This window comes from Mangifera indica, chromosome 15 (assembly GCF_011075055.1).
Source record: "Mangifera indica cultivar Alphonso chromosome 15, CATAS_Mindica_2.1, whole genome shotgun sequence".
Taxonomy (NCBI): domain Eukaryota; kingdom Viridiplantae; phylum Streptophyta; class Magnoliopsida; order Sapindales; family Anacardiaceae; genus Mangifera; species Mangifera indica.
This window is the reverse complement of record NC_058151.1, coordinates 3783937-3800070: the sequence shown is the minus strand read 5'-3', so window position 1 is coordinate 3800070 and position 16134 is coordinate 3783937. Positions and strand designations below refer to the sequence as shown.

Below are 16134 nucleotides of genomic sequence, written 5' to 3'. Positions count from 1 at the left end.
TTTTACGTACAGATTTTGATTGTTGTTAAAGAAAGCAGATATTGTCAAAGTCTTCACTAAGCCCACAATTATCACATCATTAGTTTATGAGATATTAATTACTTAAAAAAAATATTAATTAAAATAATCAAAGCCAAGAGTTTTATAAATAGGCCGAAAGACTTATTTCCAGCCCAGGCTCGTAAGACTTATTTCCAACCCAGGCTTGTTGAAATCCAAGCAGATATCTGCTAAATATTAAAAAGCCCAAAAGACTTATTCCCACCCAAAGTTTATTATATGTCTAAATCAATATCCGTTAATATATTTTTTTTCTTCTAAATTTAAAAAGGTTAATAATTTCTCTTATGAATTAAATTACAAAATATTATATTTTTCTTTTAGAATTTTTTCCTCCCATCCTTCTTTTTGATATCATCACCGGTTGATTCTCTTTCTTTGTCTTTTTTTTCTTATTTTTGATGTCTTTTTTTAATCTTTGTCATTGGACGAGGATATTTAATGACAAATTATTTTCTTGTCATTTTATTGATTATAAATATACCTGACAAATATGATTACATTATTTGTAAAAAATAATTGTTGTACAATACCAACTCTATCAATTCAAGGCTAGACTTATTGATTAATTTAGTACAAAACACATCATAATTGGTTGTTTTAATTAATATTATTTATCTGATTTTTGGGTTAAAATTTAAAAAAAAATTGAAGTAGCCATCAATCTATAATTAAAATGAAAGGATGAGTGATTAGGAAAGAGTTTGGCGTTAAAGAATGTATTTTGGTTGACTCTCTAAACGTTGACCATGCTAGTCCTAAGTCATCTAGTTTTGACAATTCGTATTACTAATACAAGGATGTCTTCACGAATGAATGTAATACATTTCCAACTAACCTTAACTATGTAAAAGATGTTGTCCTAACCCTAACATAACTCATATTTTTATCAACTTTACTTTCAAAATTTTCAAATCCTATTGCTTTAAACAACATTTCTAAAATCATATTGATAATTGAACTGATTATCTTGTTAGTTTACAATTTAATCAGTTTAATTAAATAATTAACTGGTTCAAGTTACTGTGAAATCATTATATATTTTTTGAATAATATCAAACTTTTATCTCATTTTTTAAACATAAAACATAATATTAAAAATGTTAATTAAACATTTGACATTCTATTAAAAATGTTAATTAAACATTTGACATTCTATTACATAAGATAAAGAAAAAAACCAATTACAAATGATTGGTTTTAAATAGTTTTTTCAGTTTAACAAGTTTACCGAGTTTGACTGAATTTCAAATAAATCAATATTTATATATAGACTAGATCGAATTGTAAAATCGAATCAGATTATAAACTAGTTTATGATTTAATAGGTCGAATCGACTGATTTAGTTTGATTTTAAAAACACTGGCTTTAAATATAAGGAACATATTGAGTACAACTTAAAAGAATTACTTAAATAACAGAAGAACCAATTCCAACGCATTTAGAAATGACAATTTTCAATACGATTTATTTATTCGATACAATACAACAAAAAAATTGGGTTAAACTTGATTTTTTTGACACAAAATTTAATTAAGGTCAATCTGATATGACTTGAAAGTAAATTGAATCGTATTTGAGTGACACATAAGTACTCAAATTAATATAAACTGACTTGAACGTTTAGACAAAATATGCTAAGTAGAATTTATCAGGGGTAAATTGAATAATAGTAAAACTATGTGTACTTACTTTTGATACATAAATATGTATACAATTATATGTATCATCATGTGATTAAGTAATTTTAAATTAATGATAAAATAACATCAAATTATGTGATGATATGTATAAGTATATATATATTTATATACCTAAAATAGGTAATATAGTATTGTTTATTAAATAAATGTTGAAAGACAAGTATTAACAACAACTAAAATCCTCATATATTGCATATAGTTCTATCAAGATCTTGTAGGGTACAAACTTGCCATAAAACAAATAAAGAAACAGTAGGAAGCCAATGCAGGAAGACTTTGCCCGATAGGGCGGCCAAAAAGGCAGCAAAGACTCTTTCACACCCATGTTTTGGTGAAAAGACAACGCATATCTGCGGGAGTGTAAAAACTCAAAAAACCACCTAAGGTTTAGTCTATTGGCACACACCTATGAATTTTTTGTTAGAGTTAAGATTAAAATCATCATTTTATTAGTAATATTAAAATAAAAAAAATTATATCTCATTTTCTCCTATTGATTCGAAAAAGTAACAATTTCCCCCTAGGATAAAGTTTTGAAAATTTTGCTTTTCAATCTGGTCAAAAGATCTGGTAATCAGTGGCTTCCTTCTCTAACATCTCTCTCCCAATGGCTCTTTCTCCCTGACAACGCTTCCCAAATGAGATGATATTTCGTCGTCTAGATGAAAAGTCGTTTGGATGATGTTTTATCATCCAAATCTAAATGATAAAAGAGGACGTTTCGTCGTCTTTAGGTTTTGGGTGGTGGTCGTTTGTTGTTCATAGGAGAAGAGAGATGACGATAGAGATGGTGGTCAAGTTTAATGTGAAAACCAGTGGTCACCAATAGTTGGAGAGGTGAAGAAAAAACATTCGAGGGAGAAAATATGACTTTTTAAAAATTAAAAACTTTAAACAAAGATAAAGTTATTATTTTTAAAACCCGAGGTGGAATAAAATAAAAATTATATTTTTTAATAATATTATTAAAATGATAGTTTTACCTTGATATTATTATAAAAATTGAATGAAAGTATAGAAATAGGTGAGTTGAACTCATATGGGTGTGTTTTGTCTTTTCACCTAACCTTAGGTGGGAAATAGTTCTTTGGCCGACCAGAAAATTCAAGGAAACTTGGTTTTGTTATTTATGGGGCCACATGAAAGACTTTGGCTAGAAAGCTAATGGTAAACACATTAAATGCTCCTTTCACTTTCCGCGTAGCAGCTGCGCGTTTGGAATCCCTTACATTTAGTAAATGTACAATGGCGTCCTTGGATTCTGAAAAGCGAATGTTGATTCTAAGTTTTGGGAACACTAGCAATTGTATTAAAAAGCTACTCGGGTTACCATAAAAATTAACCGATGAAGGGCAAAAACGGAAAATTATTTCTCAAAACCGAGGCATGGCATGACAAGATGTAATGATTGGCAAGGGAGAAACGTGATCGGTGAGATGATCTTTGTACGTTGTTGGCTCATACGTTTGTCAATGACTTTTCTTTTGGGAATTTTCTTTGTGATTTTGGATGTTTTTGGGATAAATAAATAAATAAATAAATATATGTATATATAAATAAATAAATAAATAAATAAATATATATATATATAGAGAGAGAGAGAGAAAAAGAGTAAAAGGATCATATATTTATTTGTGATAATTATGAAATTAAAAAAATTATTATAGGGTAGTTAGTGTTTCGGTGTAATTTTGATAGATTTTACTAAGCGGTAAAGGTAAAAGCACTAGGTTTTGTCATCGTCTAGATAACGTATCGTTTACATGATGTTTTGTCATCCAAATCTAGATGATGAAAGATGACGTTTCATAGTCCCTAGGTTTTGGGTGGTGGTCGTTCGTTGTTTATAGGAGAAGAGAGATGATGATAGAGATGGTGGTCAAGTTTAATGTGGAAACCAGTTAGGGCTGGATTCGAGCCGAGCCAGCTCGAGCTCGAGCTCGGCTCGGCTCGATTCGAGCCTGAAACGAGCCGGGCTCAGCTCAGCTCGATCGAGCCCGAGCTGGCTCGGGTTGGCTCGGTATATTTTTTAAAAATTTTTTTATACAAAACGACGTCGTTTTGATCTATATATATGTATAAAACGGTGTCGTTTTGATATAAAAAACGAGCCGAGCGGAGTCGTAATCGAGTCGAGCTGAAAACGAACCGAACTCGAGCTGAGTTGAATTCAGCTCGAGTCAAGCTCGAGCCGAACTCGAGCTGGCTATTGGGCTCGGCTCGGCTCGAATCCAACCCTAAAACCAGTGCTCACCAGTGGCTGCTGGAGAGGTAAAGAAAAAATATTTAAGAGGAAAATATGACTTTTTAAAAATTGAAAATATTAGACAGAGATAAAATTATTATTTTTTAAAATCTGAGGAGAAATAAGATAAAATTTATTTTTTTAATATTATTATTAAGACGATAGTTTTACCTTAATATTATTATAAAATTTGAATAAAAGTATAGAAATAGGTGAGTTGAACTCATATGGGTTGTCTTTTCACCTAACCTTAGGTGGGAAATAGTTCTTTGGGGGGCCAGAAAATGCAAGGAAACTTGGTTTTGTTATTTATGGGGCCACATGAAAGACTTTGACTAAAAAGCTAATGGTAAACACATTAAATGCCTTGCAAATTACCTTAATATAGCCTTTTTTTCTTGACTTGAGGGGCGGCAAAAATTGCCTATAAATAGCCCCCCTCCTTTTTTAAACTAACATCCGGATTTATACATAAAAATTACTGTGTCTCTCTTTCACTTATTTCTCACAATTCTTCCTTACTTCTATTCTCTTTTTATCTTCTTTAATTCAAATCTCCTTTGTTTTGTTTAACTTATATTTACAACAGGTTTTATATTATCTTATCCCGAAGGGCCGAAGCTAAGGTCTACTTCTCTCTCGGCTTCCCCTTCCTCTTCTTTAATTTCATGTTTGTAATGAAATTTCTGAAAATTTAGCTAATTTATATAAACATCAATGCTTGTAGAGTAGTATACTGATTACCATTGAGTGTCTCATAATTACCCGCTTATAAAGTAATACTTAATCACATGATGACACACATAAGTGTGTATTTAAAATGAATATACATAATATTGCTCATAGTTATTTTACAAGCAAATATGTGACTCTGTTTGTCTCAAAAAAGCAAATAGATCCAATCACACAAAATATTAACAAAAACTTGATCAACCGCTCTAGAATGCTTTCTAGAGTCGGAAATATTCTTCTCGACTTTGAATTTGTTGATTTTAAATTTATTTATTTATTTTGATTTTGTTAATTTTGGTTGATTATAGGGGCAGGTGGTTGATCCGTAAGGGTGAGGCAAGCGTCCTTCTACCTCAAAGGCCTTATTATAGTTAAGATTCATCGGACTTGGAATAATATTAAGGTTAAATGAGCCGGCTTCCACTTTCCTTCTAAAAGATTTACTTTTAATACTTTCTTTGGGAGATTGATGAGATCGTAATATTTGTTAGTGCTCCATTCTTTTAGTCCAGTGTTGTACTATATATTTTTAATAAGGCCAAAAGACTTGCTACCACCAAAGATTTAACGCAATCTTAAGCTTATACCTATCAATTTTTTTTTTAAAAATGAAAGTTTGACCTATATGCTTAAATTATGTTAAAATTTTTAGTTATAGTTAAAAGAAAAATTATCATTTTAATAATAATATTAAAAAATATATAATTTTATCTCATTTCTCTCTCAAGATTTTAAAAATTAATAATTTCATCTTGTGCATTAACTTGGTGTAAATATAATTATTTATATACATCGATTAATATAGTAAACTATATTTTTATTGCACTTGGCTTGGTGTAATTCAGATTGAATAACCCCCTCTAAAAGATGTTATCCGACCATTTGAATCACACTAGCTAAATTGCGATCTTATAAAGTTATACTAAAAACTATGATTCCAATTTGATCACACTTAAAAAAGGTAAGTGTGACTTAAATGAATTTAGCTTGTGTTGCATCTAACTTAGTATGATTTTAGCCGAATCATGTTTTCTAAGTTGTGACCTTGGTGATTTGATGTTGGCTTTATTTTTTTCCCTCAAAATTTAAAATAACTAAAATAACTTTTTTACCCTTTAGTTTTTTCATCTAACAAAATTGTAATATGGGTGAAATTTTGTAGTTTTAACCATTTAATGGCTGAGAATTTGTAATTCCCCCAAATTTGGCATGGAAAATAATAGTTTCTATTTGGAATATATTCAATGGATATAATTATAGGGCAATATAAATTAAATGAATAGGAAGATTAAATTTAGATGGCAATTGGTTATCGAACTTTAAATATTACTCTAGTAATTTATTTTTTATTATTTATATTATTTTATTTGATTTATAAGTGATAAAAAATTATAATAATTTTTTATTACCAATGATAATACAGTAGATAGTATAAGAGATAATCTTATTGCCATCTTCACTTAGGTATTAAAAAATTATTAAGGTAATTTTGAATTTATTTTAATTTATTAATTTTTTAAAATAAAAATAATTTTTATTTTCAATTAATATAACAAATAATATAAAAATATTTTAAAATAATTATAATATGGAATATTTAAATAAATAATATACTAGTAATATTTTATTATCACTAACTAAATATAATAATTATTTATATTTATTAAATTTTATTATATATAATAATATTTAAAAAAGTCTTTTAATTTTAATAATAAAATATTATGTAAACTAAACGTATGCTTAAGGTCATGAAAGTTAGATGTCAAAGCAATGAAGCACATGTGAACCATAAGTCATGATTTGTGAAGGGTTTTACGCCAAAGGAATTATTTTCAACTAAATATTAGTGTTTTTTCAAATTTTTATTTATTAATTTTGAAAAAAGTTAAATACTAATTTATTTATTATTGATTATATTATATCTATATAATTTGTAACTTTTTTTTCGTTTTCATATTTAATAACTAAGAAAATGATTACACTTTCAAATGTAATTACAGCTACAAAAATTTTAATTTAAAATAAAATAACATTTAATTAAATTACCCGCAGACACAACTAGGATAGGCTACGTCAAAAAAAGCAATAGGTCAATCGTGTTAATTGCACCATTCCCTTTCCGCGTAGCAGCCGTGTGGACATTTAGTAAATGTACAAGGGGGTCCTTAGACTCTGAAAAGCGAATGTTGATTCTAAGTTTTGGGAACAGTGGCATTTGTATTAAAAAGCAACTCGGGTTACCAGAAAAATTAACGGATGAAGGGCAAAAATGGAAAATTATTTCTCAAAACCGAGGCATGGCATGACAAGATGTAATGATTGGCAAGGGAGAAACGTGATCGGTGAGATGATCTGTGTATGTTGTTGGCTCATGCGTTTGTCAATGACTTTTCTTTTGGGAATTTTCTTTGTGATTTTGGATGTTTTTGTGATATATATATATATATATATGTATGTATGTAGAGGACCGATGTATATAGAACTTTCTGGATGATACACAAACCGCGTGAGGAACCTTTTCCAAAGACGGCTTTCTTTTGGAAGCTTTATTATATTCCAGGGCTAGAGAAGCTTCCTTGTAACACCAATCGAAATTGCTTTGTTATTGTGTTACGTGGCCAAGAATTCAGCACCCTTATTCTGCAGTTATGACCCTTTTCAATTTCTGTTATGTTATTGCTTTCTGTTGCAGCCATGATCTATGGCCATTTTCAGCATTTTCCCAGTTTCGTAGGAGACGTGTTGTTTAGTTATTTTCAGCTTTCAGCATTTTCCCAGTTTCGTAGGAGACGTGTTAATTAGTTATTTTCAGCTTTCTCAAAAACTGTATAAAAAGGAGAGATTAATGAAAAACAGTAGACTAATCTTTCCACCAAAATATACTCTATAAATATTGAATTGTAACCTCCTTGAGAGCTTCTTCACGTCAGGAACCATTCCGCGACGAGGCAGAGGCCGAGTGAGAGCTCGCCTAAACCGAGCACCTAACAACATGGTATCAGAGCAGGGATCCGACAATGGCGCCACCCACCGTAATCCATCGAAACAGCCAATGGAGGAAAACCTTCAAGCAACCCAGCAACAAATGATGCAAATGCAGCGTGAGATGCATGAGATGTTTATTCAATTGCAAACACAAATGGATGAGCTGAGTTCAAGAAGAACTGAAATTGGGACATCACAACAACATTCCAATTTTCAGCAAGCACAAGGAACGATCGTACCACGGGTAGTTCGTTTGGATTTTCCACGATATGATGGCACTGAAGACCCCATCACTTGGATCGATCGGGCGGAGCAATTCTTTGCCTTCCACAAGACTCCTCTAAATGAGAAAGTTCCATTAGCCGCATATCACTTAGAAGGAGGAGTACATCTCTGGTTTCAATCCTTCAGAGGAATTCGAGTATGGGTTACTTGGGAGGAGTTCAAGCAAGCGATAAATGAGCGTTACGGACCAACACTTCTGGATGATTTCTACGGAGAGCTCACCAAGCTCACACAGATGGGGTCGGTTCGCGAATACCACACTCAATTTGATCGGCTTCTTGTAAGAGCTGGTTCGCTAACAGAACAACAACAGATCAGCTGCTTCGTCAGCGGCCTTCGAGAGACCATCCGAGCTGATGTGCGGGCTGCAAATCCACAAACTCTCCCACACGCTGCTGGTCTTGCACGCCTCTATGAATCCAAATACCAGAATAAAAAAAAACCCACAAACATAGAATCCAAACACATTACCTACAACCAAACCACTCAAAACCTCCAAAAACAAAAACAAATGTCAAGTCAGATACAACACGTTACCAATCCACCAATTAAGCGACTTTCCGCTGAGGAAATCCAGGATCGTCGGCGTCGAAATCTATGCTACAATTGTGATGAAACCTACACCCCAGGGCACCGCTGTAAACGACTATTTCTCATTGATTGCGAACTAGAGGACGAGGAAGATATTGACGTGGGGGAGGAATCTGAAACCAAACTAGAGGTAGCCGAAATCTCCCTTCATGCCATCACTGGGACTATTGCACCACAAATCATGCGGGTTCCGGCCAAGATTAAAGGGCGTTCGTTGGTGGTTCTATTGGACACTGGAAGCTCCCACAATTTCCTCAATCGAGCATGGGTGACACGACTTGGGCTGAAAACAGATGAAGGGGCACGACTGAGTGTGATGGTAGCCAACGGTGAGAAACTTCCTTGCATGGGTAGCCTCCCAAATACCCCAATCGAAATCCAAGGGAATTTATTCCAGGTGGAATTTTTCGTGATCGCCTTGGAGGGGTGCGATGCCGTGCTGGGAGCACAGTGGCTGACAACTCTTGGACCAATTATCTGGGATTTCACAAGGATGACGGTGGAATTTCAGTGGCAAGGGCGAGCAGTGATTCTCACAGGTGAACGAACCCCGACAGCTCGGGCGATCAACCGACGCCACATGGAGAAGGAACTTCGGGCCAATGGAGGGCGTGGGACCTTGATGCAGCTGATTACAGGACAAAAAGATGGAGATGGAGAGGAAACAAAGGAAGGGACAATATTGATCTCTGGAACCAAGTGCCAGCACTCAGGTTTGACCCAGATTTTTGAGCAATATTATCAAATTTTTCAGAAGCCAAAAGGCCTTCCCCCAAATCGGACTCGCAGTCATCAAATCAATTTAAAGCCAGGAAGTGGTCCTATCTCTGTGAGGCCCTACAGGTACCCATATTGCCAAAAGAAAGAAATAGAAAAGTTGGTGGAAGAAATGCTAGAAAGTGGGATAATCAGACCTAGCACCAGTCCATACTCATCCCCGGTACTACTGGTCAAAAAGAAGGATGGGTCATGGCGATTTTGTGTGGATTATAGAGCCCTCAATTTGGCTACTATTAAGGATAAGTTTCCCATACCGGTGATTGACGAACTACTGGATGAACTATATGGAGCCAAATATTTTTCCAAGCTAGACTTGCGAGCTGGGTACCATCAGATACTGATGCATCCTGCAGATGTGGAAAAGACGGCATTCCGCACACATGATGGGCACTATGAATTTTTGGTAATGCCTTTTGGACTCTCTAATGCGCCTTCCACTTTTCAGGCATTAATGAATGACATTTTTCGACCTTATTTGCGAAAATTTATCCTAGTTTTTTTTGATGATATCTTGATATATAGCTCCACTTGGGAATCACATTTGCAACATTTGCAAATAGTATTCTCAATTTTAGCTGACCAACAACTTTATGTCAAAGAGGAAAAATGTTGTTTTGGAACCACAGAAGTACAGTATCTGGGACACATTATCAAGGAAGGAGAAGTAAGAATGGAACCAAGCAAAATTGCGACTATAAAAGACTGGCCTAAGCCGAATTCAGTTACTGCACTACGGGGGTTCTTGGGGCTGACGGGGTACTATCGAAAATTTATCAAGGATTACGGAAAGATTGCAGCACCATTAACTGATATGCTGAAAAAGAATAACTTCCAGTGGTCTTCTAAAGCTGAAAGTGCATTTTTGGAAATCAAAAGGGTGATGACACACGGATCGGTATTGGTTTTACCTGACTTCACTAAAACCTTTATTATTGAATGTGATGCCTCTAATTTTGGTGTAGGTGCAGTGCTTACTCAAGAAAAAAAACCAATAGCCTTCTTTAGCCAAGCTCTAAAAGGGAGGAATGCAACTTTATCCACCTATGATAAAGAAATGTTGGCACTAGTGCTTGCAGTACAGAAATGGCGACCCTACCTTCTAGGAAGGACATTTGTGGTTCGTACCGACCACAAAAGTCTAAAATATTTATGGAGCCAAAGAATCACCACTCCAGCTCAACAAAGGTGGCTTAGTAAACTCATGGGCTATGACTTTTCCATTGAATACAAGCAAGGGAAAGAGAACTCGGTAGCAGATGCTCTCTCCAGAAGAGAAGAACCAACACAAATGATGGCAATATCAGTGTTAGTCCCTATCTGGCTAGAAACCATTCAAGAAGAAAACAAAAGCCATGTAGAGATGCAAAGATTGCATAAATTGTTCCAAGAAGGGGAATTGCTTGGACCATGGGCATGCAAGGATGGAATACTTTTTTACAAAGAACGGATTTACTTGCTACCCTCTTCTCCGTTAATAATGGACGTCATTCAAGGTTTCCATTCTGCCACTCACGAAGGGCTCCACAAAACCCTTCAACGCATACGATCCCAATTCTATTGGCAAGGAATGAAGAAACAGGTATTGGAAACCATTAAAGCATGTGATATTTGCCAAAGGAATAAGAGAGAACAAGGCACACCATCCGGGCTTCTCCAACCATTGCCAACACCCACTATTGTATGGACTGAGGTTTCCATGGATTTCATCACCGGCCTTCCAAATTCTAGAGGTAAAACAATAATTATGGTAGTGGTGGATCGATTGTCTAAGATGGCACACTTCATTGCAATGGCAACACCAGTCACTGCAAATAATGCTGCCCAAGCATATTATGAGAATATCCTCAAATTATACGGCGTACCACAGTCCATTGTAAGCGATCGGGACCCCTTATTCACTAGTTCATTCTGGAAAGAATTGTTCCGGCTACAAGGGACAGAGTTTCGTTTCTCTTCATCATATCACCCACAGACGGACGGACAAACGGAGGTAACAAACCGAACCCTTGAAATGTACTTACGCTGTTTTACAGGAAATCACCCAAAACAATGGACCCGATGGCTACCCTGGGCAGAGTTTTGCTACAATACTAGTTGGCATTCTTCCACTGGGTTTACACCGTTTGAGGTGGTTTATGGTCGACCCCCACCAGTCTTGACTTTCTACGAACTCGGAACAGCCAAAGACGTCGAAGTGGACCAAGAGCTACGACAGAGGGATCAAGTCTTACGCCAGCTACACCAACAACTTACTAAAACCAAAGAAAGGATGAAGGCAACATATGATCAAGGAAGGAAGGAACGCCACTTTGAAGTAGGAGATTGGGTCTACCTTAAACTACAACCGTACCGACAGCATTCCTTGACTGGGGATCGACGACATAAATTATCTGCAAAATACTATGGCCCTTACAAGATCATTGAGCGTATCGGGCCAGTGGCCTACAAATTACTCTTACCTGAAGGGAGTAAAGTTCACCCGGTTGTGCACATTTCATTAATCAAGAAGCAGCTCAAGAATCATGTCGTGGTGGAGTCCTTGCCAGAGATCAGTGATGACGCAAACATGAATCACGTTCCTTAACGGCCTTGCGGACAAGACCCTTTTCAAGGGGGGTGGAATGTTACGTGGCCAAGAATTCAGCACCCTTATTCTGCAGTTATGACCCTTTTCAATTTCTGTTATGTTATTGCTTTCTGTTGCAGCCATGATCTATGGCCATTTTCAGCATTTTCCCAGTTTCGTAGGAGACGTGTTGTTTAGTTATTTTCAGCTTTCAGCATTTTCCCAGTTTCGTAGGAGACGTGTTAATTAGTTATTTTCAGCTTTCTCAAAAACTGTATAAAAAGGAGAGATTAATGAAAAACAGTAGACTAATCTTTCCACCAAAATATACTCTATAAATATTGAATTGTAACCTCCTTGAGAGCTTCTTCACGTCAGGAACCATTCCGCGACGAGGCAGAGGCCGAGTGAGAGCTCGCCTAAACCGAGCACCTAACATATTGCCTCCACTAGGTCAAGCTTGTTCGCGGTAGTTCCTGTTTCTGTAGTATTTGAATGGCAGAGACGGGCGAGTTTTAACTAGAAACCTTGCTTGCTGATTTTGAAAGAAATAGAACACTGTTAGGAGGAGATTTGGTTGCCAATTGTTGAAAGAAATAAGTAGTTGATTAATGGAGAGATATTTGCTAGAAAATTTTGATGTTAGACCGGAACATTTGTCCGCCGAGGTGCTGGAGAGATGGAGAAATCAATGTGGAATCATCAAAAATCCCAAACGGAGGTTTCGATTCACTGCCAACCCCTCCAAACGTTACAAGGTGGATGCTATGCCCCAAGGCACTCAGGTCCGTTTGTTTTCAGCAAAATCAACGACAATTTGCTTATACATCACTCATCATCTTATAAGAGTATCTGTAGTTGTATGGCTTGACTCGAAAAAAGCTTATTTAACATTTTTTAGTTTCTGAATAACTATGAGAGAAATTCCATGGAGGCAATATTAGTGGTGTTGGATGTATATGGAAAAAGCAAAAAGAATTTTCTCTTTGCTGCATTTGTCTTGTCGGTCTTTGGTTTTATTATAACCATACGTGCTTTAACAGGAAAAGAAGCACGGTAGCATAAGTGTTAAGCGTGTGAGTTATTAATAATTAAATATTAATAATATAAATCATAATTATATTTATGGCATTGAACTATTAATAATATAAAACATAATTATATCAAGGAGAAATAATTAAATATTAAACTATTAAACTTATAATGTAAATAATTATTATATGCATAAAAAAACAAATAATTATACATATAATATAACCTAATTATGTTCATAATGTAAGTCATTTTTTATATTTGTAAAGAAATAATTATTATACTTGTAAACCTTAAATTTCATATTTTTCACATTAAATGAATTGGTTGGTACAACATCTAAAACGGTAAGAAAATTATAATGAATTGGGTCAAATGGTATAACTGAACACATTACTGATGTTGTATTCAGTTAACTTTCAAATCAATTTGAAGCTTCTTACTTGGTTAATGATGTTTGGCGAAAGTGGGAATATATGGCACAACTTCTCTCAAAATGAATTTCTTCCAACAGTATCAGAAGATAGAAAATATATATGGCACAACTTCTCCAAAATGAATATTAGTTGGGCCAAACGACTATTTCCCACCCAAGGTATGCTGTAATGACAAGTTTCCCCCCTTTAACTATGGAAATACCAAACACCCACCCATGGCCAGTTAAATTTAACAGAACCCTAACGCCTGAAAATTTTATCTCCTTTTGCCCCCCTAAAGTTTGAAAAAAAAAATTTCCCCCCAGCCTAAGTTTAAGAAAATGGCAGTTTCACCCTAGGGTTTGGTTTTGAAATCTCCGGCGACCTCTCCGGCTCTGTTGCCGACGGCTTCTCCCTCCCGAAGAATCCTCTCCTTCCGGTGATCGGTTTCCTCCCATTTGGAGGTCCGATCGTCGCCGGAAAAGCGGTGGGAGACGAAGAACTTCGTCGGGGAAGACGAAGTTCTTCGTCTTCCCAGACGAAGACGAAGCCGTCGTCTTCGTCTGGGAAGACGATCGTCTTCCCAGGGAAGACAAAGCCGTCGGCAACAGAGCCGGAGAGGTCGCCGGAGATTTCAAAACCAAACCCTAGGGTGAAACTGCCATTTTCTTAAACTTAGGCTGGGGGGAAATTTTTTTTTTCAAACTTTAGGGGGGCAAAAGGAAATTATATTTTAGTTTATTTTTTAATATTATAGAGAAAATGACAATTTTACCCTTAACCCCGTTAAATTTAACTGGCCATGGGTGGGTGTTTGGTATTTCCATAGTTAAAGGGGGGAAACTTGTCATTACAGCATACCTTGGGTGGGAAATAGTCGTTTGGCCTATTAGTTGTCATATTCTCTGCCCGGCCCCCTCTTGTGGTAATGGTGAATAAAAGTTTACTTGTTTTCATTTTATATTATTTTCTGTCTTTTGGTTTTTAACTAGCCCTTTCAATCCCGGGCAATGAAATACATTCAATTTTTATCATATTCATCTTACTCTTTCTTAGATATTGGAGTGTTTGATGATTGAGATATACCAATTACTGAAGGAAGCAGCTGGTTAATTATGAGAAATTCAGTAATTTCATTGATTAATGAATTGAGAAATTAAGATGCTCTTAATTATATATAGTTTTATTGCTGTATATGTTATATGTAACCTTAATCTCTGAATCTGAATCACAGGATTTGAGGTCTCAATCTGAATTACAGGGTTGGAGGTCTGAATCTAAATCACAGGGTTTAAGGTCTGAATCTGAATTACAGGGTTTGAGGTGGTCTGAATCTGAATCACAGGGTTGGTGGTTTGAATCTAAATCACAGGGTTGGAGGTCTGAATCTAAATCACAGGGTTGGTGGCATGTTTCTGTGTTTTTCCTTGTCATGGAGGCAATATCAGTGGTGTTGGATTTATATGGAAAAAGCAAAGAGAATTTTCTTCTTGCTGCATTTGTCTTGTCAGCCTTTGGTTTTATTATAACCATGTATGCTTTTATCAGGAAAACAAGAACTACAGCATATAGACAAAAACCTGTGCAGGAACTTGCGTGGGTGGAGGTTGCCTTCTCTGTGCTCCAATTAGTTACTTTGTTCATTCAATATATCCTAGCTGCTGCAAGAGTGAAGAACAGTTACAGCCCATCGCTTTACCCGCTAGTCTTTGCCCTTCTTGTTGTTGTGTTTGCTTTCAAGAAGAAGCAAATTTCGCATAGCCAGGTACCCATTTGAATTTATTAATTTGGCTTGGTGTTTCATGTGCCCTTACTCTACTTAGCATTTGACTTCCAATCAAATACTATTATTCTCATTGCTGTATTGTGCAATTTTAAAAGTATAACCTTCTTTGATTAAACAAGTAGGTCGGATCTCTTGCTTTTGACGACCTGAATTTCATGTTTGTAATGAAATTTCTGAAAATTTAGCTAATTTATATAAACATCAATGCTTGTAGAGCAGTATACTAATTACCAATGAGTGTCTTATAATTACTCACTTATAAAGTAATACCTAATCATATGATGATACACATAAGTGTATATCTAAAGTGGATATGCATAGTATTATATATAATTATTTTACAAGCAAATGTGTGAATTCATTTGTCTCAAAAAAGCAAATAGATCAAATCACACAAAATATTACCAGAAACTTGATCAACCCCTCTGGAATGCGTTCTAGAATTAGAAATATTCTTCTCGAGTTTGAATTTGTTGATTTTAAATTTATTTATTTATTTTGATTTTGTTAATTTTGGTTGGTTGTAGGAGCGGGTACTTGATCCATAAAGGTAAGGCAAATGTACTTCTACCTCAAAGGCCCCATTATAGTGAAGATTCGTCGGACTTGCAATATTATTAAGGTTAAATAAACCGTCTTCCACTTTCCTTCTAAAAGATTTACTTTTGATATTTTAATTTTTGATTATTATCTTAATTATTGACTTTCTTTGAAGATTGATGAGATCGTAATATTTGTTGGTGCTACATTTTTTTAGTGTGGTGTCACATTATATAGTTTTAATAAGGCCAAAAGACTAGTTCCCACCCAAGATTTAGTGTAATTTTCAAACTCTTACCTATCAGTTTTTGAAAAATCAAAGTTTCACCAATAAGCTAAATTATGTTAAAATTTTTAGTTATAATTAAAAGAAAAATCATCATTTTAATAATATTATTAAAAAGTATAT

General features: G+C 34.9%; 1 protein-coding gene across 1 annotated transcript; it reads left to right on the top strand.

The window, feature by feature from the left end:
• The first annotated feature begins 14419 nt into the window (after positions 1 to 14419).
• On the top strand, positions 14420 to 15930 carry LOC123198428. Its single transcript, XM_044613141.1, has 2 exons — positions 14420 to 15164; positions 15713 to 15930. Exons 1-2 carry the CDS (start codon positions 14595 to 14597, stop codon positions 15731 to 15733), a joined length of 591 nt encoding a protein of 196 aa, XP_044469076.1. The 5' UTR covers positions 14420 to 14594; the 3' UTR covers positions 15734 to 15930.
• The last annotated feature ends 204 nt before the right edge of the window (positions 15931 to 16134 follow it).

Excerpts from the sequence above, each read along its gene's own strand:
- LOC123198428 (XM_044613141.1), top strand. The coding sequence starts at position 14,595 with ATGTTATATGTAACCTTAATCTCTGAATCTGAATCACAGGATTTGAGG. Across the intron at positions 15,165-15,712 it reads AGCAAATTTCGCATAGCCAG|GAGCGGGTACTTGATCCATA; the intron begins GTACCCATTTGA and ends GGTTGGTTGTAG.